The sequence below is a fragment of the Mirounga leonina genome, unplaced genomic scaffold, assembly GCF_011800145.1.
Source record: "Mirounga leonina isolate KUSES-001 unplaced genomic scaffold, KU_Mleo_1.0 Mir_173, whole genome shotgun sequence".
Taxonomy (NCBI): Eukaryota; Metazoa; Chordata; class Mammalia; order Carnivora; family Phocidae; genus Mirounga; species Mirounga leonina.
Window position 1 is genome coordinate 70,548,239 of NW_023270447.1, and position 21,351 is coordinate 70,569,589.

The following is a 21,351-nucleotide window of genomic DNA, read 5'->3' on the forward strand; positions in this document are numbered from 1 at the left end:
GAGCCCAGAGAAGCCTACAGTCAGGAAGGAGTACTGTGCTGGAGAAAGTAGGGTGGGGGTGGGAGCTCAGACACCGACCATGACGATGACGATACAGAGTCAGGAAGGCTTCTCAGAGGAGGAGGCTTTTGAACCTGGCTTTCCAGGATGAGCAGTGATTTGGCTCCCACTCTGCAGACCCTGACACCTCCCTGCAGCCCCAGGCCAAGCTGACCTGAGTGTTCATGACCGACTTCACTCCTCCTCCCTCCAGGTGTCCCCTGACCAGTAGCTTCTGTGAGCCCCAAACTTCAGATCCCGGTCATGTGTCTGGAGCTGGAGGCCACAGAGCTGCTTGGGTACTAGATGAAGAGGGACTGTGTGTGCACAAGGACAGAGCGTAGAGAAAACCAGGCTTTGGGGTGTGACAACTGAAGTTCTCTACCACCTCTTAGCAATGTGTCCTTGGGGGAGACACTTCACTTTCCCTCCGCCCCTCCCCCCCCAGCCTTGGTTTCCTCCCTGTAAATGGGGGTAATAACAGTCCTTACCTATAGCATATGTCCAGTCTGGCTCACTTGGCACCCATCTCTCTGATCTAAAAGTGACATATTCTGTTGACCATCTCATTGCGGTGAGATGTGAGCCACGCTGCGCCCCTTGGAACAGGAAGCAGGACTCTGCTCTCCAGGGGCTGCTGGAACTCAGCCTTGCTTCACTTTGGGAAGAGACTGCCTCCCAGGTTAGTGTCACAGAATTTTCATGAAGTGGGTGGAATTCTAGAAGTTATCTCCCAGGGCTCAGCAGCGAGAAGCCGGGTGTGTGTGGGGGGGTAGGAATCCCTCTTTGACTAACAAAGGCATCTCTCTAGCTTGATCTACAAATCCATTGGAAGGCGGTGTGGTCTGTATCCAGCTCAACCACTTCTCCACTGCATGACCTGACCAGTCACCCCCCTCCCTGAGCCTCGACTTCCTTGTCAATCAAATGGCAGTAACAGTAGTCCCTAGCTGTGGTGGACATTGTTCTGCCATCTGCTCGGCTTTGCTCCCTTCCCCTGGTACAGCAGCCCTCTCCTTTTTTGGGGATCTCCTCCTCCTCCAAACACTGTTGCAGCAAGGACAGTCCCTGCTCCTATGATCCTGTCCCCCAACCACAGGTGATTGGCCCACAGGTGGACACCTGCCTCCAGCCAGGCCAATCAGAAGCCTTCCCTGGTCTGTTCTGTTTTGTTATGAATCAGAACTGAGAAAATGCCTCTGGGCCGAAAGGTTCAGGAGTGTCACTGGCCCCATGTCCTTTCCTCATGGCAGTTAGTTTGTAGAGAGAAAGGTTGAGGAGAGAGAGGGACAATCAGTCGTCCCAGCAGTATTCGGGTCCCTGGTTCTGGCAGCGCTTGGGCCCACTAGCTCTGCTCACAGTCTAGAAGTTCGCCTCTCCCTTAGATTCTGAGAGTCACCTCAGGTTGGCATTGGTTTCCAAAGATACACTTTCTCACAGCGGTGTGCCTAACTTCAGATGAGCTAAAGCTGTGAAGCGCCCAGCCCAAGGCCTGGCCCACTGCAGGCTCAGTAAGCATGAATTCCTTTCCCTTAATGGGCACCAGGCAAGGACGGGGCTTTGGCAAGATGCCAGGAAGACGTGAGGCATTAGTACTCAAGAAGAGATGTAACTCAGCAGCTCCGGGGAGACGACACTCAGGTGCCCTGGGGCCCCACAGAACCCCACAGGAGACCAGAATGAATGCCCGAGCAGAACACTTAGTGGATAGGAAAGGATGGGGCTAAGAAAAAAATGTCCTTCCTGCTTCATCCCTTTGTGGGAACAAAGGTTGTCAACAGGTACTCTGTCTCTGCCAAGGATATATCTTGGAGTCCCTGGTGGGCCAGAAGATGGGGGCCACGAGAGCCTTTTCAGAGGAGGAATATTTCAGCTGAATTTTAAAGGATGAATGAGTTTTCCAAACAGGGAAAGGACTTGGGAAGGGACATTGGACCATCACTACCAATCACCCACACTACTAATACAAGACGGACTAGTGTGAGGATTTAGACCGCCTGAGTTTGAATCCTGCAGCAACCAACATTCAGACTCTCCTATGCTTCTGTTCCTTATCTGCAAAATAAGGAAATAGGAGTTTGTCTGTTTCTAGGATTAAATGAGATCATACATGTAAAGCACTCAGAACAATACGCTAGCAGAAGGCTGTAGTTAAGCACTCAATATTTATTGGGCTCATTATGAAAAGCCTTTGCATTATCAAGTCCAACGCCCTTAAAATGATTACAGCTGTTGCCATTTATTGAGCCCTTAATAGGTTCCAAGCATTGTGCTCTGTGCTTGGCACCCTTTGTCTCCTGTAATCCTCCAACACCACCAGGATATGAGTACTATCATCCCCACTAAAGAGAAAAACAGAGGCTCTGGGATGGCAAGATGACTCATGGCCAGTGTAACCAACAGAGCAGGGGTTCAAACCCCGGTCTGTCCAAAGACCCAAGCCCTTGGCCCAGAGAGAGGAAGGGACTACTCTCAGGACACAGAGCAAGGGACCAGGATGCCAGGATTTCTTCATGAACCACCCAAGGGCAGGTGTGGGTTGGGGGCCCTAGAAGTTTGCTTCCCTTGCCTATTCCCAACAGCAGAGATGCAGGTGTGGCTGATGGAGGGTCCTGAGGCACTGGCCCAGCCCTCCCCCGCACCCTCTCCCGCTCTAGGGTGGCCCGGCGGGCCTGGGGCTCCTCCGCGGGCCGCGGACGAACTGAGGAAAGGCTGGGCCGACCACCCTGCGTCGGCCGCTCCTCCCGGCAGGGTTGGCAGAGCCTGAGCCTCCTCGGGACGCGGCCGCGCCCTTGGTCCCCTCCCTTCCCCACCCCGCACTGCTTCCGCCAAAGGTCCTTGTAGAAAATTCCAGGCTGGACGGGGGTTTTTCCAGCGGGGTGGGAGCAGCCGGGCGCGTCCCCCCCGCGGCCGAAGCCGCGCAGGGGGGAGAGGTGGACGGGCGCCCCCGCCGCCCCTGCTCGGGACTCCCCGCGCGCCCTCGTCCCGGGGGGCCGGGAGGGGGGGCGCCGGCCTTGGCTCCTTGGGGACGGGCGGGCCGGCCAGGGGAGCCGCCCGGGACGTCCTGGCAAACAGGAAATGAGACAAAGGCGGCCGCTTATCGGGAGCCCCGCATTCTTTTCAGGTGATGCCGGGAGGCGGCTGGCCCTGAGGGGCTGCCGCCCGGGAGGAGGACCTCCAGCTGCCTCCCACCACGCGGGCTCCCCCAGCCTTTCCGTCCCCTGGGGCTGGGGAGGTCAGGGCCGGAGGGCTGTCTTGGGAGCCGAGTGGAGAGGGAAGAACAGGGCATATTAACTCACCCGTTCCACAAACTGTAATGCCACCTTATACCAGGTGTGGGTACCAGGAGGGACAAGACCCCTGATGGAGCAGACCCAGTCCCTGCCCTCAAGGAACTTCCAGCCCAGAGGAGGAAGGCAAGCTCTCAGATAAGGGAAATACTGGGTGAAAGGGCAGGGCCAGATGAGTCCAGGGAGGAGGTGCCGAGGCCATGCTGGGGGGCGGGGGGCGTGGTTTGGGAAAGCGTGGGTCCCTTGCACAACACCTGGCACCTCAGCAGCCCCATCGACTACTATCTGAATGAAAGAACCCCGGAGTTGGCTTCGAAATAGTGGGACAAGTGGCAGATGGAACGGAAGGGCATCTAGACTGGAGAACAGCATGTGCAAATGCCCGTCAATCTGCAGGACATGTGGGGGCAGTGAGGACACCGGGGTTGCCTGCACACCGGGGGAAGAAGCTCTGGCGGGGAGGCTGGGGCAGTGGGTCCTGATGGCCTTGAAAGGTGGGCTGAGGACTGGGCTGGCGCTGGGAGCCCAGGGAGGTGGGGTAGGGAGAGGGCTCAGAGAGGCCTGCTCGGGGTGGGGGGTGGGGGTGGGGAAGCGGGCTTCGCCTGGGTGGTTTAGAGAGGCTGATCTGCAGAGACAGAGGCTCCGGCCTCTGTGGGGCTGTGCCCCCCTTGCCTGCTGGGCACCGGCGCCAGTTCTGCTGATCGGTGGGTATGGCTTCCCCCACCAGGCAGCGCTGACTCAGCGTCTGAAAGGTGGTTCCCACGGGCCCATGTCTCTCTGGGGGCCAGAGGACAGGCCATCCATGCCCCACCTCCAAGTGGGTCAGCGCCCAGAGCCACGGGCAATTAGGGCTGAATGGAGGCTAAGATTTCTAGTCTACCCACCCCTGCCAACCAGCAAGGCCTTGGGTGGTCCTTTCTGCTGTCTAGCCACCTGCCACACCATCTCCGGCCTGGCTTTCCACTCCCCAAAGTTCGAGGGTACCACAGTGATCAGTACTCTTTTTATTTTTAAAACAGTGAAAAGAAAAATAAATATCTTTGGAGAATAAAAGTACAGGGGTAGGGTGGGATAGGGTGGTGGGCTGGAGACTTGGGGGTGTCCTGGCTTTAGTGGTCTTGATGGGGTGCCGGGGCCTGGGATCTTCAGGCCCGCTCCTCCCGGGCCAGGCCCTGCCCAATCCCCGCTGGGAGGTCTGGGGGCTCCGCCAGCCTCGCCTGCCCGCGGCTCCCAGGCCGGGCCCTGCGTCAGCGGAACCCGCGCGCGGGGATTAGACCCCAGGCGCCCGCCTGCGCCCGGAGCTGCGTCGGGAGGGGCGGGGCGGGTGCTCCCCAGGGGCTCTTCCGCCGGCCGGCCCGGCTCAGTGCCAGGGCCTCAGCGGTGCCCCATGTCCTCCATGCCCACGCGGCCCCAGACGCCCAGCACGAAGCTCTCGATGTCGCACTCGTTGTCGCCGCGCAGGATGCGAAAGTGACCCCTCTCGCCCCAGGCTGGGCCCCAGGAGTTGGCCGCCGTCTGGGAATGAGGAGAGGCGGTGAGGGGGGCTGTGCGTGGGGGGAGGGGGAGGAGGCAGCGGTCGCAGGGCACCCCGCGCAGGGACTCACCCAGTATTTGAGCGTCCTTCCATCAGGCAGTGTTTCCTCTCCCCACCTGGCGGGGGGCGGGGGGCAGAGCCATGGAGGGAGAAGGGAGCTGATTCCACCTGCTTTCAGGGGCTGGAACCCCAGGGGCCTTCCCCTTCCAGATCCCTCTCTCTACCTCCCTCAGTCTCCACCTCTGGAAGTTTGTGTACTCACACCCATGTGGGGGAGGGTGCCAAAGGGATAACCAAAGGGGGTGAACAGAAAGGGGGAGAACTTGGGCCTCCCTGCAGGGCCCCACATCCTGGGGACCAGTTCTCTGGGATCTCACACATTTGCCTGCCCTCCCTCCTCACTTGGGGAGCCAGGGAGGGGTGGGTGCCAGGAACCACAAGGAAGAGACTCCAAGAACATGGGTACTTTGGAGGACCCACACTCCCACTGCAAAGGACATTTCATGGTATGGACCACTGAAATCAGTGACTGGAACATCTCTGGGTATATCCGGTGGGGAACCGAAGACTGGGGATGGGAGTCCGTGGGTCAGGCAGAGTTGGGGTAGGTGCTGAGATGGGGAGAGGCTGAGCCAACCCTGGGATCCGTGTCTGTCTTTCAAGGGAGTTATTTTATCCCCGTGTGTAAGGAAGGAACAGTTCTTAGAAAACCTTAAAAGGCCCCCACCTCTAGGTGTGACCGGGGCAAACCCCTCCTCCTTTTATGTCTTGGTTTCCGCCTCTGCGAAATGGGGCTTCGCAGAGAGATGGTACGGATTCCAGGCTGGCTCGGAGCCCCTGGTGCAAGCCCTGCTCCCCCAGCCCCTCTGTACCCCCCAGCCCCTCTGCCCGCCCCCAGCCCCTCACCCTGTGATCTTGACCGAGTGGGTCCCATGCCGGCGGTACCGCTCTGGCCTCCCAAGGCTCACTGGCGTGTGGCTGTAGATGCCACCCTGGTACAGAAAGAAGTCCTCGTGCACCTCCATGAGAGCTGTGGACCGAGGTCAGAGCAGGGCCGGCTCAGCCCAGCAGCACAGGTCTGGAGATGCGCACCCAGGCCCATACCAAGACTCTAAGTGCCCCCCACAGGGTGCCGCCCGCGGGGAGGGGACCTGGTCCCCCTGACTCCCAGCCCCAGTGGATTTGATGCTCCGTGCTCCACAGACCACCTGTGCTGCTGTGTTGTGTCCAGTCTCAAGCAGACACAAGCTTCTGGAACCAGGGGGCAGGATGAGGGGCATTTACCTTGGACAGGGCCATTCTCCATCAGCTCCTTCATGATCTCCTTCTCCTGGAGGGTTGGGAGTGGGGAGGAGAGTATCCAGCAGGGGTGAGGCTCTAGCCTCTGGCCAACCTCCCAGCTCCCCCGCCTCTGCCCCCTCAACCAAGCACAAACTTACGTTGGAGCCGAGGCGGTAGGCCGGCGTGACCTGGTAGATGTCATTGGCATGGGCCTGGCTACTGGGGCACCGGGCAGTGGCCTGGCGCTTGCCCCGACCCATGGCCCGGCTGTGCATCATACAGCGGGGTGCCGGGCCAGCCTCGTCCTGCTCCCGGCCCACGAACGGGTAGCAGTGGTCAGACACGAGCCTGGAGGAGAAGCAGGAGGGAGCGAGGGCAGTGAGGCTGATGAGCATGGCCCAGGCCCTTCCTGCGGGTTGCCTTCCTGAGGTTCCGGCCTCCCCTCGCCTCCCCTGCCCGCACCCTCTGCTGCTCACCCTCGACGTCGCAGGAACCACCAGGCACCGTCGAGACGCCCCCCGCGGCAGCCCCTCTGGTTGTGGGTGTCACAAGACAGCAGGTTCTGGGGCGACAGGACAGGAGTCATATGCCCCAGAGAATGGATTGAGACGCGGTCGGATGCCACGGCTGGTGGGGGGAGGCAGAAGGGCCGTCAGGCGGCTCAGGCCTGGGCTGTCTTTTCCCACCGCGCCAGCCTCCGCCCTTGGCCGTACCTGCCGTGGAGAAGGCCCAGGAGCCAGCACAGTTGCCCTGGTCTAGAGGCTCATGGATCAGGTTGGGCCACTTCTCAGAGGCCTCGAAGGCTGTGGGCAGCACTTCCCCCGGGCGCAGCACTGTCTGCAAAGCAAGAGTCACTCCGTCTGCCTCCTGCCTCTGGCCTGGCCGACCCCTCAGGGGCCCGTTGCCTTTGAAGGGCCACCGAGAGTCCAGGGCCTTCTGCGGTTTGTTCCTTGAGTATTCCTGCTGCGGAGGGATTCCGGCAATCTCCACCCTGACTCGGTGGAAGACCCAAGCACCATTTAGTGCCTCTCCCACGTCAGGTGGGGGTGACTAGTCCCGTTGCACAGATGAAGCCTTCAGGGAAGTGGCCAGGCCAGGGTCACCCACTTTCCATTCTTAACCCCTGCCTCATTCTTCCTCTGCGCCTTCTGATCTGACACTTCCTTCTTCCTACCAGGACCTTGGGCTTCAGGCCCTAAAGGGCAGGGGAGGGAAAAAGGAGTAAGGTCCTGTGACCGGGCAGGCGGCCAAGGCAAATAGAGGAGGCAGAAAATAGCAGAGGCCCAGGGGAGTGAGGGCAGGGGCAGGGTCTGGTCATCCTAGCCTTGAGCCCAAGTCCCTCTGCAGGGAGGGCTGCTCTGGCCAACTGCCTCCTCCCTACCCAGCGCTGAGGGACAGACCCTGCAGCCTGTGCCCCCGCCCTGACCCCCTGAAGTTCCCCTTCCTCACCTTCTGACTGTTCCAGGTCTGGTTTCCCTTTCTCCCCGTAGAGGGTCCCACTGGTAAGAAGGGAGAAGCCCTCTCCACCCTCGGGGTTCCACTGAGCTGGTATTTGTTTCCGAGAATTCTGGCTCGCTAGCCAGAGCACTATCTGTCCTTCCCTTCCCAAAATACCAAGGTGACCTCCTGGCCCCTTGGGGCCTGACCCAGCTGTACTGGAAGGAATAGCATTTTTCCCAGGCTGGGGAGGCCACCAAGGGGCTCGGGCTGGGACCACAAAACTCAGAATCTGAGCATCAATTCTTCCTGCGCAGCACATCTTGTTATGGGCAGGAACCTAAGACCCAGAGAAGGAGAGTGATTTGTCCAGGAACACACAGCCTATTGGAGGGTGTTAGGCCCAGGCCCTTGAAGGAGCAGGGTGCAACGTGCCAGGGTTCCTGGGGTCCCAAGCGATGGGGAGATGGCAGGATTGTGGGCAAGGATGGACTTACGTGAATCTCATTCATATTGGTGACAGAGGAAGAAGGGCGGATGGTACCCAGGCGGTAGCGAATGCCTTCATCCAGGGTCATGCCCCAGAAGGCACTGTGGTTCCCAGCCCGCCATCTGAAAGAGAAGGGATGAAAGTCACAGCCCTTCCATGGCTGGGGCTCCTGGAGGTACGTGCATGTGGGTGGGAGAGACGCATACTGGCTAAGTGTCCACGTGAATGAGCTCTGAGTGAGGGTGTGCCTGGCGGCAGAGGCATCTCGGGGGAAGGTTTGTGTGTTTGTGCCCAGTGGGGACATGTCCAGGGCCTCTCACCCGTAGTTGCCCTGATTGATGGCGTTGATCATGTCTTGGTCCACCAGGCATGGCTCCTGGTCACACTCCCACTGCCCTTGCTCCTGGCAGGTGCTAGAAGAACAGGAGGGAAGGAAGAGGTGAGGGGCGCTGGGCATCCTCTGAAGGGAGGGGGCCTCAGAAGTCACCACAGGCCTGCGATTCTGTGCCAGCAATTATGGAAGAACCCCTAGATGGTCCTGTTCAGACTGGTGGCTCTCAATGTCAACTTCAAGTTCACGGTTCTCAAGTTTATATCTGCTGCCCAGATCTCTCCAGATCCAAGAATCTTGCCGCTATACAGTACCACCATTGGGTTGTCTAATAGCACATCCCGGACCGCATTTCTGATCCCCCACTCCCACGCCTGCTCTCCCTACAGTCCGTGGAAAATGTCCATCCTTCCTGAACCTCAGGCCAAGAGCCTGGGAGTCACCCTTGACTCCTTCCCTCACGTGCTGATTGGCTTCATTGGCAAATCCTGTTGGCTTTGCCTTAAAAACACATTCAGAATCCAAACCACGTCTCATTCGTCCTGCAGCCATCATGGGCCAGTCACCTTTCCCCTGGATTCTGCTGCAGCTTCCCCATTGTTCTCCCCGCTTCTGCCCTACACCCCCACTTCAGTATATTTTTAACACAGCTGCTGGATGACCCTGTTCAACCCAAGTCATGTCATGCCATCCCCTTGCCCAAAACCCTCCCTTGGCTTCCCATCACAGACTAAGAGCCAAAGTCCCTGCCCTGCTAACAAGATTGTCCCTGCACGATCTGTCCTCCTGTCCCCTTGGTGACCCCCTCCTCCAAGTCCTGGCTCCTGAGGCCCCAGCCAGACCGCTCTCCTGACTGTTCACAACAGCTGTGCTCCCTGCCGCAGGACCTTTGAGCTGCTCTTCTCCCCACATCCCCGAGGCTCACCCTTACTTCATTCAAGTCTTCATTCAGAAATCACCTTCTCGGAGGGGCCTGCCCTGGCCACCTTCCTCTCCTGCTTTCCTGTTTTCTTTTCTCCTTAGCATGTCGTTGTTACCTGACACTATATATTTAGCTATTTGCCCTCTTTATACCCGCTTCCTCATAGACACTAAGGTCCCGGTGAGCAGGGTTTGTTTGTATCTTTGGTGCCTAGAAAACTAAACCCAGCACATAGTAGGCACCCACGAAATATCTATTGGATGCATGAGTGACTGAGGCAGAGTCGTGAAATGACTAAGAGCACGAATCCTGAAATTCAATTCCCGGGCTCTGGCCCTCGCTGGAGAGTCATGCGATCTCAGGTGAGTTATTCGAAGTCTCTCCCTCCCTCCAAGTTCTTGTCTGTAAAATGAGGACATGAATCATCCCCCCCTTCCAGGGATTAATGGCAGCCTTTTGTAAAGCCATTAGCACAGGGCCTGGCCCATCTTGGGTGTCGAGAATCATTATCTGCTCTTAGTGTTCCCATTCCAGGAGCCCCCGGACGCCCCGTCTCTTGAATTTCAGATTCCTATCCACTGGGTGTATTGCAAACTTAAAATGGCCCAGACTGCCTCCCCCGCCAAAGCTGCTCCTCCCTGAACATCCGCAACTCAGGACACAGCGCCTTATCCACCCTGGGGGTTCAAACCAGAACTCCAGGTGTGTGGGGTACCCCCATTCCCACGCCCGCCATCAGCAGATCCTGGGACGACACACCATGAAAGGTTCTGGATTCACTTGCCTCTCACCGCTCCATGGCCATCACCCTCCTCCAGTCCCTTATCACCTGTCACCTGGACCACGGCAATGGCTTCCTACCCAGGCTCCCTGCCTCTCTACACCCCGCTGCATACCCCGCAGTCCATCCCCAGAGAGATCTCTCAATGACATCTATCAGATTGTCTGCCTCTGCGTGGCTCCAGCACGGCTTGCGAGACCCACGGACGTGGCCTGCCCCTCCTCAGGGCTTCTGTCCCCAGGTCACAGCTCCAGCTGCAGTGAGATCTGTCCCACCTCCCAGCCTGCCCATGAGCTGCTCCGCCCCCCTTCTCTTCTTGTCTGATACCTTTCTGGTATCAGCATAACCATCTCCCTTCCTGAGTGGCCTTCCCTTGCCCCCACTGCACTCTAAACCTGGATCCCCCTTTATTCCCTTTCACCGTCACATCTGTCACAGGTTGTAAGATGTTTATTTGTGTGGGGGCTCCTTCGTCATTAAACCAGAAGCTCCACTGCAAGGACAAGGGCCGTCTGCCCCATCTGGCTGCATCCACCTGGTCCAGCACAGTGCCTGGCACATAGTAGGTCTTTAATAAATAGGTGTCGACAAACAGGGAATTCTGTGAATTCTACGATGCTTTTACAAGCTCATAACTCTGCTATTAGAAGATGCTAAACTGCCTTCTTCCCTTGTTGCCTTTTAAGGAGCCTCAAGGGGAACAAACCCAGTATGGCTGGGCTCTTCAGTCCCAGGAGTGGGCGGGGGCACTTTCAGGGAGGGCTGGAGGAGACTGCGTGGGAGGGGAGGCTCTCCTCATGTTCCCCTTCCTTCTCTTACTCTCTCGAAGCATTCCTCGAGGTCTCACGCATCCTGGACGGCCCACAGGCATTGCCCCACACCCTCACTCAGGTGTCAAGCGCAGGGAACCGGGCCACCCAGTGCGGGCAGTGGGCTGGTCACTCTTTTCCTGCCACCTCCCCCTTTGCCCCCAGGGCTGCCCAAGCAGGTCTAGACTGGGCTGGTGGCAGCAGGTTCCAACATTCCAGAGGGGCCCAGGGTGGCCAGGCCCCAGGGATAGGAGTGGGAAAGAGGTTAACCCATCAATGCCCAGAGGCATCCTAATCAGGAGCAGCAGGATCATGTAGGCAAGCTCAGTCTTTCTGAAAACATACACATGATTCACACACACTCACACCACACACACACACACACACACGCATTCTCTCAGCCAGATGCACGCTGAACCTCACGAGTCCCCACTCTCACTGTGACCCAGCACCCCTCACACGGGTGAGGCAATGGAAACAGCTTATGTGTAATACATTCCAAAAAGTTTCCTCCTCCCTGGGGCCTCTCAGTCCCAGACAAAGAGGCCATGGGGTGGAGTGGGTGCAGGGCCTCCTCCTCAAAGCCACAGGGTCCCCATTATTTCGATCAGGCGTTCAAGGCTTCCTACCCAACCCCTCTCCACTTCCCATCTCAGGACCCAGACTAGAGTAGGGAGGCCCCCCTGACCCTTCAACCTCCCACTAGAATGGTGGGGAGGGGAGGAAAAGGGGCCACATTCCAGGGAAGGCCCTGCTGCAGGTTGGCTGGCCTCCAGCTCAGCCATCCCTGACCCTCATCCCGTCCAGGGCAGCGGATGCTGCAGTCAGAGCTTTCCTTCCTGGCGCCCCCTTCTCCGGATTCTCCTGTGACACCAAGAAAGGTTGGGAGGGGCAGTAGCCCAGCCAGAGCCAGAAGGGACAGGGAACCTCTCCCAGCTCAGGGGCCACACCTGGGGCCAGGCATCCGTGGCTGACCGCTCCTGGGGAATGCTGTTAGAGTGTTGTTTCATTAGCTGACACGGGCAGGGTAAAAATCCCCGTGTTACAGACAAGGAAACAGGCTCAGCAAATAAGTGACAGGGATAGAACTAGAACCAAGATTGTGGGCCACGGGGTCCACAAGGCAAGCCCCCCTCCAAGCCGCAAACACTCACCAACGGTTACAGTTGTCCCAGTAGGTTCCCAAGACTGGATAGATGCGACTCCCATGCGTACATCCTGGGGGCAGGGAAGAGGAGAAGAGAAATGGAACCAGGACCAGAGACGATGGGCTGAGAGGGCCAGGTCCTCAGAAGTCAGGTGTCCCGAATCCTCCAAACACACACACACACACACGCACACACACGCACATGCGTGCACAAGCGCGGCCGAACCCTCACTGAAACTGGTCAAACTATAACTTCTTAAGACCTCTCCTGCAGGGTCACATACCAATTGCTACCTGGGAAGTTCTTCAGTGACCCCAGCTTGGATCCCTCTTGCTTCACTTGGATGCCAGCCACAACATTCCTTGGAGCCTTTGCCATTTAAATGACTTGAAAGTTGGAGATGGGGAGTGGGAGTGGCATGGGGAAGCCGAGGCCCAGAGAAGGCAAGTGACTCCCCTAAGATAACACAGCACTTTGGGATGACAACCAAGGCCTTTGGTCTCTCACCCACAGGCCCGCAGAACTGGGGGAAGGGATTCAAATGATTCCTCTGTGGGACAGGGACAAGGGCAGGGGAAAGGATGGTGACACGAGCTGAAAGCAGGAACGGATTCGCCCCCACCTCCCAGGTGTGACCAGCCACCTCAGGTAAGAAGAGAATCGTGAGCAAAGGCAGAGGAATGGCTAAGATGAGCCTGACCAACCCCTGAGGGCTGTATCTGCCTGGGGTGAATCAGCAGGCGTGGCCAGCACCTTCCCGGTCTGGCATGGAGGCAGGACTGGGAGAAAGGGCAGGAGGCTGCCTTTCTCCTGGGCCAGCTGGGAATCCCACTGACCAAGGATCTTCTCTTTTCCAGTCTTGCTGGAAAGATTCAAGTTAGACCAGAGCGGGGCTTCCCAGAGGCACGGACAGTGGGGCGGGGTCTCTCCCAGATTCTACAAAGCCTCCCCTGGAAACGTCAGTGCATCAGCCTTGCTCCTGAGCCCCGCTGGGTCTGGGGCTGACGAAGCGACCCACCCTCCTGGCCGTCTGGTGCCCACCTTGGATGGGGGGGAAGGGGGGTGGCACGCCGAGGCAGAAGTCCCAGAAGTCAGGGCAGCAGTCGGAGACGGTGCGGTTGCAGAAGAGGTCACAGTAACAGGTAGCACCCAGGTAGGGCAGGGCGCAGTCGTCGGCCCGGCCACGGCAGCACAGGTCCCGCTCCTGGCAGTACCGGCCGCCCGCATCCCGGATGCCCCGCAGGTGCAGGCCCGGCGCTAGCTCGCGGCGCCCACGACCCCGCTGGGCACCCGGGGCCGACTGGGCAGCCAGCAGCAGCAGCAGCCCCAGTGGACATGGCCACATGGCGCCTCCTGGGCCCAGGGAGCGCAGATGTCGGGGGTCAGAGGTGGTCAGAGGCAGTAGACACTCCCTGGCACCCCGGGGGGACTGATCTCCCAGCTCCCTGGGGCTGCGAGTCCCAGGGGGTTCAGCGAGGGCTCAGCAGGGTCCGAGACCCTGATTCCTGCGTCCCGGGGCAGGGAGCGGATTGAGCGAGAAACGGAGCCCCTCCCCGACCAGCTTGGGGATCTTCAAGGACAGGAGGTGGGGATTGTGGGGTTCTCGGTGCCCCGGCTCAACACCCCTCAACGCTTCTCTCCTATCTGGGTCCCTCTGCCCCTCTTTCAACCTCCATTCCTGACACGGGTGTCCCCCCCCCCAGCTTGTGTTCCCCTGTGTCCCTCTGCCCCCCTCCACTCTCCCTCTCTGCCAGGACTCCCTGCTCCCTCCGCCTGCCCCCTCTTCTCTGTTCCTTCTGAATACACCCCCTCCCCTCTGCGCGGGGGAGCGTCCCTACCTGGTGACGGGCTGTGCCCAGGCTGCCCGCGCGCGCCTCCGCTGCCCGGCTCCTGCGACCACGGGACACTCAAAAGTCAAGCGAGGAGTGCGGGGCGGGACCGCCTTTTGCGCCGCCCTGCCCGCGGCGCCGCCCCGGCCGCCAGGCTGCAGGAGGAGGGGCCCGCTGGCTCACACCTGGAGTCGCCCTGTCACTCAGGAGCTGGGACCTGTGAGAGGGACAGTGAGCACGTGGTTGTCCTCGCCGGGTCTCTGCTGACAGCCGTTCCCTTAGGGGGCGGAACTCCAACTGAAGCTGAAAGGATTGTGGTCAGACACCGGTGAGGACTTCCCAGTGGCCTTCACTGCAGGGCTGAGGGCCTCCAGCGGAGAAGGGGAGATTGGGGGCGGCGGAGCTCCGAGTTTTGGAGTTAAGTTTGGCAGCCGATGGGGAGAGTGTGGGCAGCAAAAATCTCTAAGAACCTCTCCAAGCCCTCAGTAATAAAAACAGTCGTGCACACCCCCATCCCCCGTCACAGTACCCCACCCCCAGGCTTGGGGCCGCCCCAAACTGCCTCCGTTCCCAGGAATGACTGGAATCTGGAGGATAGTTGAGGACCCTGCCTTGGCGGCTCATCCTTCGAGGGGGTGGGGTGGGTGTGGTGTGGGGGCCACCTCCCTGCCCTGTAACTTTTCTTTGGGTCTGCCCTGCCCAGGCACCTTGCCAAGCACTGCCAAGCACTGCCAAGCACTGCCCCCTTTATCCACCCCGAGGGCGTCCTGCTTGGCCCCTCTCTCCCTCCAGGGCCCAAGGGCACGAGCCCTGGCAGCTGGTGCCCCCCCGCAGAGCCCCCCTTCCTGCCGGGGGCATAAACCCTTCCTTTCCCTGGGCTGGCCTGGGCCCCAAACAATGGGTCTTCTGTCCCGCCCGGCCCCGCCTTCACCTTTTACCTCTCCGTTGCACAATCCCCTCTTCTAGCAGGTTGGTCCTTGGCTCTGGGACTCTAAGGGCAGGGAGGATGAAAGATGACACCTGGACAGACTCCCTGATCCCCAGGCCTGCACCTCATATCCGCCCACTGAGGGGAAGCATCAGGCATGGGGATTCCCTTTGCCCTTTCTCTGACCACTCCACACCCCTCCCCCAGCCTAGGGATGTCCTCAGCTGGCCAGCTCCTGGGGGTGGGGAGGGGACCAGGACAACGGGCATCTGTGACTGGGTTACCCCCTGCCAGGGGCACTGGGCAGGGAGTCACCCTGCTGCAGGGCATGGGGTGGTTGGGGCGCTCAGCACTAGCAGGGACACCCCAGGAGCTGGCCCATCTGCTCCTTGCAGGGACCTGGGAGGACCAAGACTAGTGGGAACCCGCAGCTCAGGGGAACAGACTTTTGCCCGTCACCAGCCAGAATGCAGGCTCCCTACCTGCCACCACTTGGCTCCTTTCCCTCCAGCCACCCTTAGTCACCCACTACAGGTCTGGACACACTCCTAGCTGGGAAGTCCCTGGTTGCGTCTAACCTCCATTCATCCGGCGGCAAGGCGGGCCCCTCGGTATTGGTTGATGTCACATCCTCGGGGTGGGAGATGGAGGCTGCCCTGAGAAGAGCCCATACTCAGAGTGCCCACTTCCATGGGTCAGTTTCAGGTGGGGTCTGGGGCAGGGGGCTGGGGTGCGGCCCTGGACATCTGGCTCGTCCTTTGCCCCAAGTCACTCCCTGTGGGCCACCGTGTGAGTCTTTGCTGTGTGCGTGTGTGTGTGTGCGCGCGCATGTATCTGAATCGTTGTGTTTGTGGGGTGTGTCTGTTGCATCTGCTTGTCTCTCTGTTACGTGTGTGCCCTGCGCCTGTGTGTCTGTCTGCATGTTGCCTCTGTGTCGTTCATGCATCTGGGTATTTGTTGGCAGCACGTTCTTTGCCAGTATGTGTGTGCTTGGGGCTTGTGTGTCCGCACGTATAGTTGTGTGACTGTCATTGTCTCTGCCCGCCTATCTACTCGGTGTCTGTCTCGCTAACGGTCTGGGTACCTGTGTGGGTGTCTGTTTGTGTCTGTTTGGGGGTTTGGGCGCTCTGCCCGCTCTTGCCTGTCTGTGCGCAGGAGGGAGGAACACAGAGCAGGGGAAGATTGCAGAGCCAAGAGCATGGCTGGGGGGCGGGTGTCCCTTGTCATCACTGATTTTGGCACTAAGCCCACCCCAGTGGAATCTCATGACTCATTGGGTGCCTTGGCCAGAGAGGAGAGGAAAAGGGCAGGGCTGGGTGGGTGCTAGGGCCCCACTTTCCTTTTCCACGGCCCCCCTCCTTCCTGCTGCCTTATTCTCTGCCTTATTCTGCTGCAAGGGCCCGGGGGCAGAGCAACAGGTGAGGAGTCAAGCAGGACCCTCTGAGTCCTTCTGCCTTCTGGGAGGCAGGTGACCTGGGCTTGGTGGCAACTCTGTCCTCCTTCACTTGTGACCCTGGGCAGACACTGTTCCTCTCTGGGCCTTGGTACCCGGATGCTCCTTAGAGGCCCTTTCGTGCTCTTCTCTTTCTACAAAGGGAGGTGCAAGCGAAAAGGGACAGTGACATGCCTAAGGTCACACAGCAGAGCGGAGGCCCAGGCCTCCTCACCTCTCCCCAGTCCAGTGCTTACCCATCCCCCCCAACGTTGCCACCACGACACAGCTGCTTCGGGTGCTCAGAATGGGCCATTCTCCTCCGGAGGCTGAGTGGGGCCTTCTGGGAAGACAAAGGCCCATTATGCTCCGATGACCCCAGGTCTGCAGCCAAGGGCCCACCACTTGGGGCCTGGGGCTCAGTTGCTTGGGTCCCAAATGACCCTCCGGCCGAGGCTGGGGATCCCTTGTGGCCGGCTGGGGTCAGCCGGACGTGTCCAGAGCTGAGAGCGCTGACACCCAGGCGATCCAAGCGAGGCCTCACGCTGTGCGTGTCGGGCCATGCCGCGACATGTCAGCCTTCCCGGGGCCCCTTGGACTGTGTGACGGAAAGCACTGCCCCTGGGGCTGTGTGACAGGCAGAAGGGCGTGCTGCCACAGCATGCTAGAGCTCTGGCAGAGAAAGTTCTGGGCTGTGTGGAAATGTGTGGTACCACACCGTGCCATGCCTTCCCATCAGATTTTCTCCTTCACTCAGTGAGTGTTTCTTGGTCATTTACTACGTGCTGGTCATTTACTCTGGGGCCAGTGCGGGGCGCTCAGGGTGGAGCCGAACAGACACAGGCCCTTCTTCGGCGAAGTCTTCAATCTGTGGGAAGATGGACACATGAACAAGCAAACAAATATCTCCGAGTGAAGCGCTCTCTACACACACACACACACACACGCGGCATAGGACCCTGGAGTCATGTGGTGGCCCCCAGGGCCTTGGGGAGGAGACGACAGGTGAACTGAGGCCTGAAGGACAGGAAGGGGCCTGGGGGGAGGGGGGTGTCCCAGGAAGCCAAGGGGTGCGAGCCAAGGGTCCTGAAGCCTGGCACAGGGGGGTCTGTTCGAGACACAGAAGGAAGTCCAGCAGGGCCGCATGGCAGTGACGGAGGAGGGCTGAGGGGTGAGCCGAGGCGGGGAGGGCCCCAGGCTGGAGCGAGGAGCTTGCATTGTCTTCTGACCACCGGGGAGATGTCACTGTGGGAGTGAAATAATGTGATGCACACGAGCAAAGCCCACTCGGGCCCCTCTGGTGAGAACAGCGGACCTCGAGTCAGGGAAGTGGTTCAGAGGGACCAGGCAGGAGGCAACGGTGGGACCAGGCGAGAGGCACTGGGCCTTGAACGAGGCTGGTGGCCGTGGAGACAAGAGAAGTGGACCTATTTGAGACCTATTCTGGCGGGGGTGGGGGCGATGGTGGTGTTGACAGGACTTACTGAAGGAGCAGCAGATGGAAGGGGTGGGAGACAGGAGGAAAGAGCAGGACTTCTGGGTTTCTAGCCCCAGGGGCTGAAGATGGCCACAAATGCTCTGCTCCTACGATGAGAGTCGTTGAGAGTCGGAGACTGTTCCCCTCCCCCGAGTTTGGGCAGCCTCAGGGACATTTGGACCTCTAGGCTACCACGTGACTTATACTGTTTCCAGCTCCCACTGGATAAGAGGGAAGGGACTGAGCCAGGGATGCTCCCATATTAGAAGCTGGACAGAGGGAGGAATGGTACAGTAGACTGAGCAGGTGTGGCCAGGGAGGGAGGAGGAAAGCCAGGTAGGAGAGGTCAGGCAGCCAATAGGAGAGAGTCTTTCAAGACAGAAGGAGAGTTGACCTGGGTGCAATGCCACCCAAAGGTCGAATGAGCTGAGCACAGAGAAACATCCACTAGATTTGGCAACAGGGACTTGGGGCGACCTTGCTGAGAGCAGTCTTAGTGGAACAGGGAGGCCAGAAGCTGGACTGCAATGGGTGGGACAGCAAATGGGAGCCAGTGAATTGGAGAGAACGATCATAGGCAACTTTTCAGAAAGTTTTAGTGCAAAGGGAAGCGGAGAACGGGAGTGTTAGAAGGGAATGCGAGGGTCATGGGAAGGTTTCGTCCAACTATGAAGGTTACAAAACCGAGTCTGTGCTGATGGTATTGACCACTAGGAGGCCAGGACCTGGTGATACAGAGCAAAGGAATTACGCCGGAGCAAAGTCCCTGATAAAGTAAGGGAGGGGGACCTAGAGCACAAAAGACAGAGCTGTTGGAGAGGCATGACCCTAGAGGCCGAAGAGAAGGGGAGATGGGTTTGTAGATTTCCCCATACAAAGACCAGGGAGGCTCCTCTGATGGTTTCCATTTTTCCAGGAGAGTGGGAGCAAGTCGCTGCCAAAGTGAGATCGGCACAGAGGAACGGGTGGAGGACCAAGGGTTAGGTGTGAAATCATTTTCACAACCAAGGCCACCGGAGAAACAGAGTAGGATTTCCAGCCGCGCAGAGCGACCATTCAGAATTACTGCCCATGAACTTGTGATGACCCTGGCCCGCCAGTCTGTTCTCTGTCAGATGTGGCAGGTGCCAAGCATAAGCCTTTCCCCCAGGTAATCCAATTATCTCAATTTACAGATGGGAAAGTCAAGACTCAGAAAGACTTTCTGGCTCCCCCACACAGCTGTTGGGGGCCGAACAGAACCTCAAGCCCAAGCCATGAACGCCCGGACACACGCCTCTGCCCAGGCCAAATTTGTGCAAGGGCTAACTTGACTCCCATACCTGGTAGTGTTTGTGGTCTTCAGTGGTCAGTGCAAGTGGGAAAATGCCAAACAGAGAAACACAGCTTTCTCTTTTGTGTAATATTTCTGCATCACTGGTGTTGGGGCCAGTTGGGTATAAAAGGCCCCTGGCTGCTGCTTCCTTGCAAAGTCTGTGCACTGAGTAATAACCCACTGTGCCATCTTCACCGACATCTAAATTGTTAGCTTCCTGCCAACCCGAGCCAGGAGTACTGGGAGATTCGGGATTAACAGCTCCCCCTCATCTATCCTCCTTCAGTTCAGCATCACTTTCCGTAAAGAAGGCTCACCTGGGCATAGGAAGCTTGGTGAGACCACCAGCAAACATCTCAGAAGGCTGGTCCAAGCTTGGAATGCCTGTTTACAGAAACACGTCCACACTTCACTTGATGTTTCCGGGAAGTCCTGATCTTCTCACCCGGGAATGTTAATAAAACTGGTCTTGAAAAGTACAAGAGGCTCTCCCACACATTTTACACTTGGCCTTTCCATCCCCGAGCGGAAAGTGATAAAACCCCTACAGATGGGTGAATTCCAATCCAGTGGGAAGAGTCATTTTTAAGAGCTGGGTCCCTAAGGGGAAATACTGCGATGTGACCTCAGTGGTCATGATGGGTTGGATGAGGCCCCGAGAAAGATATGTCCATGTCCTAATCCCTGGGACTGATGAATCTTACTTTATTTGGAAAAAGAGTCCTTGCAGATGCAATTATCTTGAAATGAGATCACCCTTGATAACGGGGTGGACCCTAAATCCACTGGCCAGTGTCCCTATGGGAGACACACGGGGGACACAGAAGACAAGGGAGGCCATGTGACCACAGATGCAGAGATCAGAACACTCTGACCAAGGAACACCTGGGGCCACCAGAAGCTGGAGGAGGCCAGAAGCAGCTTCTCCCAACAGCCTACAGAGGGAGAATGCACCTGTCCACATCTCCAGACTGTCAGAAAATAAGTTTCTCTTGTTTTTAAAGCTGTGGCGGTCTGTTACAGTAGCCCTAGAAAACGAATATGGTGGTCTTCCATTTCAAGCAGCTACGGGGTCTGAGATCTGTGCGTCCACTGGAATGTGCCAGATTCAGGACTGGATGCAGATCGAGCCAGAACAAAGCAGCTTCTAGCAGCAACAACAACTGGCTCAGATCAAATCGACTCCTCTTGAAGTGGTTCAAATCCTCATCTGTAGTGTTAGGAGCCTGACCCCGAGCTTCAGAGCCCACTCAGGAGCCAGAAGGAAGAGGTTCAAACCCTGCCTCTGCCCCTCCGTAACCATGAAACCTGGGGCCAGTGTCTTAAGCTCTCTGTGCCTCAGTTTCTCCATATGTAAAATGAGGACACAGTCTCTACCTGTGGGGCAGATATGAGGATTATGTGACTTACTGTATGTAAAGCACTTGGAATCCACAATGCTGACATGTCACTGGTGTAAGATCAGGGTCTGTTACTATTAAACGGTAAAGGAGTTCAGAATAGCCAAGGAGTCACAAATGCACTTAAACTGACTTAAGTGAGTCAAATCAGTTAAAACTAGGTGACGCTAGTGTAAACCCGCTCAAACCTCTTGGGCAGACCTGTACTAACCAGATTACACCAGTCTCACGGGGCTAGAACAGGTCTGGACCCCGAACACACGCACTTGCTCACACAGCAGGTCTCTGCTCTCTGTGTGCATCAGCCTGGACAAGAACAAACAGCCCCACGCATCTCCCAGGAGCACGTGACATACGGGCAGAGGGCCATGGAAGTGAGTCCACACCTGAGACGGACCACGACAGGCTCTCCAGCCAGGAACACAGTCAACATCTCCTAAAATGAACACCTTTCTTACGTCAGGTCAAGGCTCAACTATCAGGAACCTATGTCACACTAATTAGACAAGAGACGGATATCTTGTTCCAGGATCCTGGGGAATCTCCTGGAACCCAGGGACAAGAAGTGCAGCGGAAGCCCCTGGGGATCTGGAAGGTTGCCAGAACCCAACACCCCATCTGTCCCTGGGCAGGGAGGGCAGCAACGTCCTCAAGTCCATGCCTCTCATCTGCAACTGCAGAAACGAGATCTCTTGGGGCGCCTGGGTGGCTCAGTCGTTAAGCGTTTGCCTTTAGCTCAGGTCATGATCTCAGGGTCCTGGGATCGAGCCCCCACGTCGGGCTCCCTGCTCAGCGGGAAGCCTGCTTCTCCCTCTCCCACTCCCCCTGCTTGTGTTCCCTGTCTCGCTGTCTCTGTCAAATAAATAAATAAAATCTTAAAAAAAAAAAAGAAAAGAAAAGAAACGCGA

At 58.1% G+C, this 21,351-nt stretch overlaps 1 protein-coding gene across 2 annotated transcripts; it reads right to left on the bottom strand.

The window, feature by feature from the left end:
* Positions 1–4,313: 4,313 nt before the first annotated feature.
* On the bottom strand, positions 4,314–14,352 carry TINAGL1 (tubulointerstitial nephritis antigen like 1). Of its 2 annotated transcripts, XM_035019246.1 has the most exons (13): positions 14,077–14,352; positions 13,901–13,952; positions 13,104–13,415; positions 12,069–12,132; positions 8,392–8,484; positions 8,079–8,193; positions 6,858–6,981; positions 6,621–6,771; positions 6,303–6,492; positions 6,148–6,193; positions 5,770–5,893; positions 4,934–4,979; positions 4,314–4,844 (listed from the first exon to the last, which is right to left on the bottom strand). In XM_035019246.1, exons 3-13 carry the CDS (start codon positions 13,405–13,407, stop codon positions 4,704–4,706), a joined length of 1,398 nt encoding a protein of 465 aa, XP_034875137.1. In that variant the 5' UTR covers positions 13,408–13,415; positions 13,901–13,952; positions 14,077–14,352; the 3' UTR covers positions 4,314–4,703. The 2 variants fall into 2 exon arrangements, with proteins under 2 accessions (XP_034875137.1, XP_034875136.1); XM_035019245.1 differs by having other exon boundaries at positions 13,901–14,352.
* Positions 14,353–21,351: the final 6,999 nt, after the last annotated feature.

Excerpts from the sequence above, each read along its gene's own strand:
- TINAGL1 (XM_035019246.1), bottom strand. The coding sequence starts at position 13,407 with ATGTGGCCATGTCCACTGGGGCTGCTGCTGCTGCTGGCTGCCCAGTCG. Across the intron at positions 8,485-12,068 it reads TGGGACAACTGTAACCGTTG|CACCTGCCAGGAGCAAGGGC; the intron begins GTGAGTGTTTGC and ends CTGTTCTTCTAG. Across the intron at positions 6,194-6,302 it reads CCTACCGCCTCGGCTCCAAC|GAGAAGGAGATCATGAAGGA; the intron begins GTAAGTTTGTGC and ends CCAACCCTCCAG.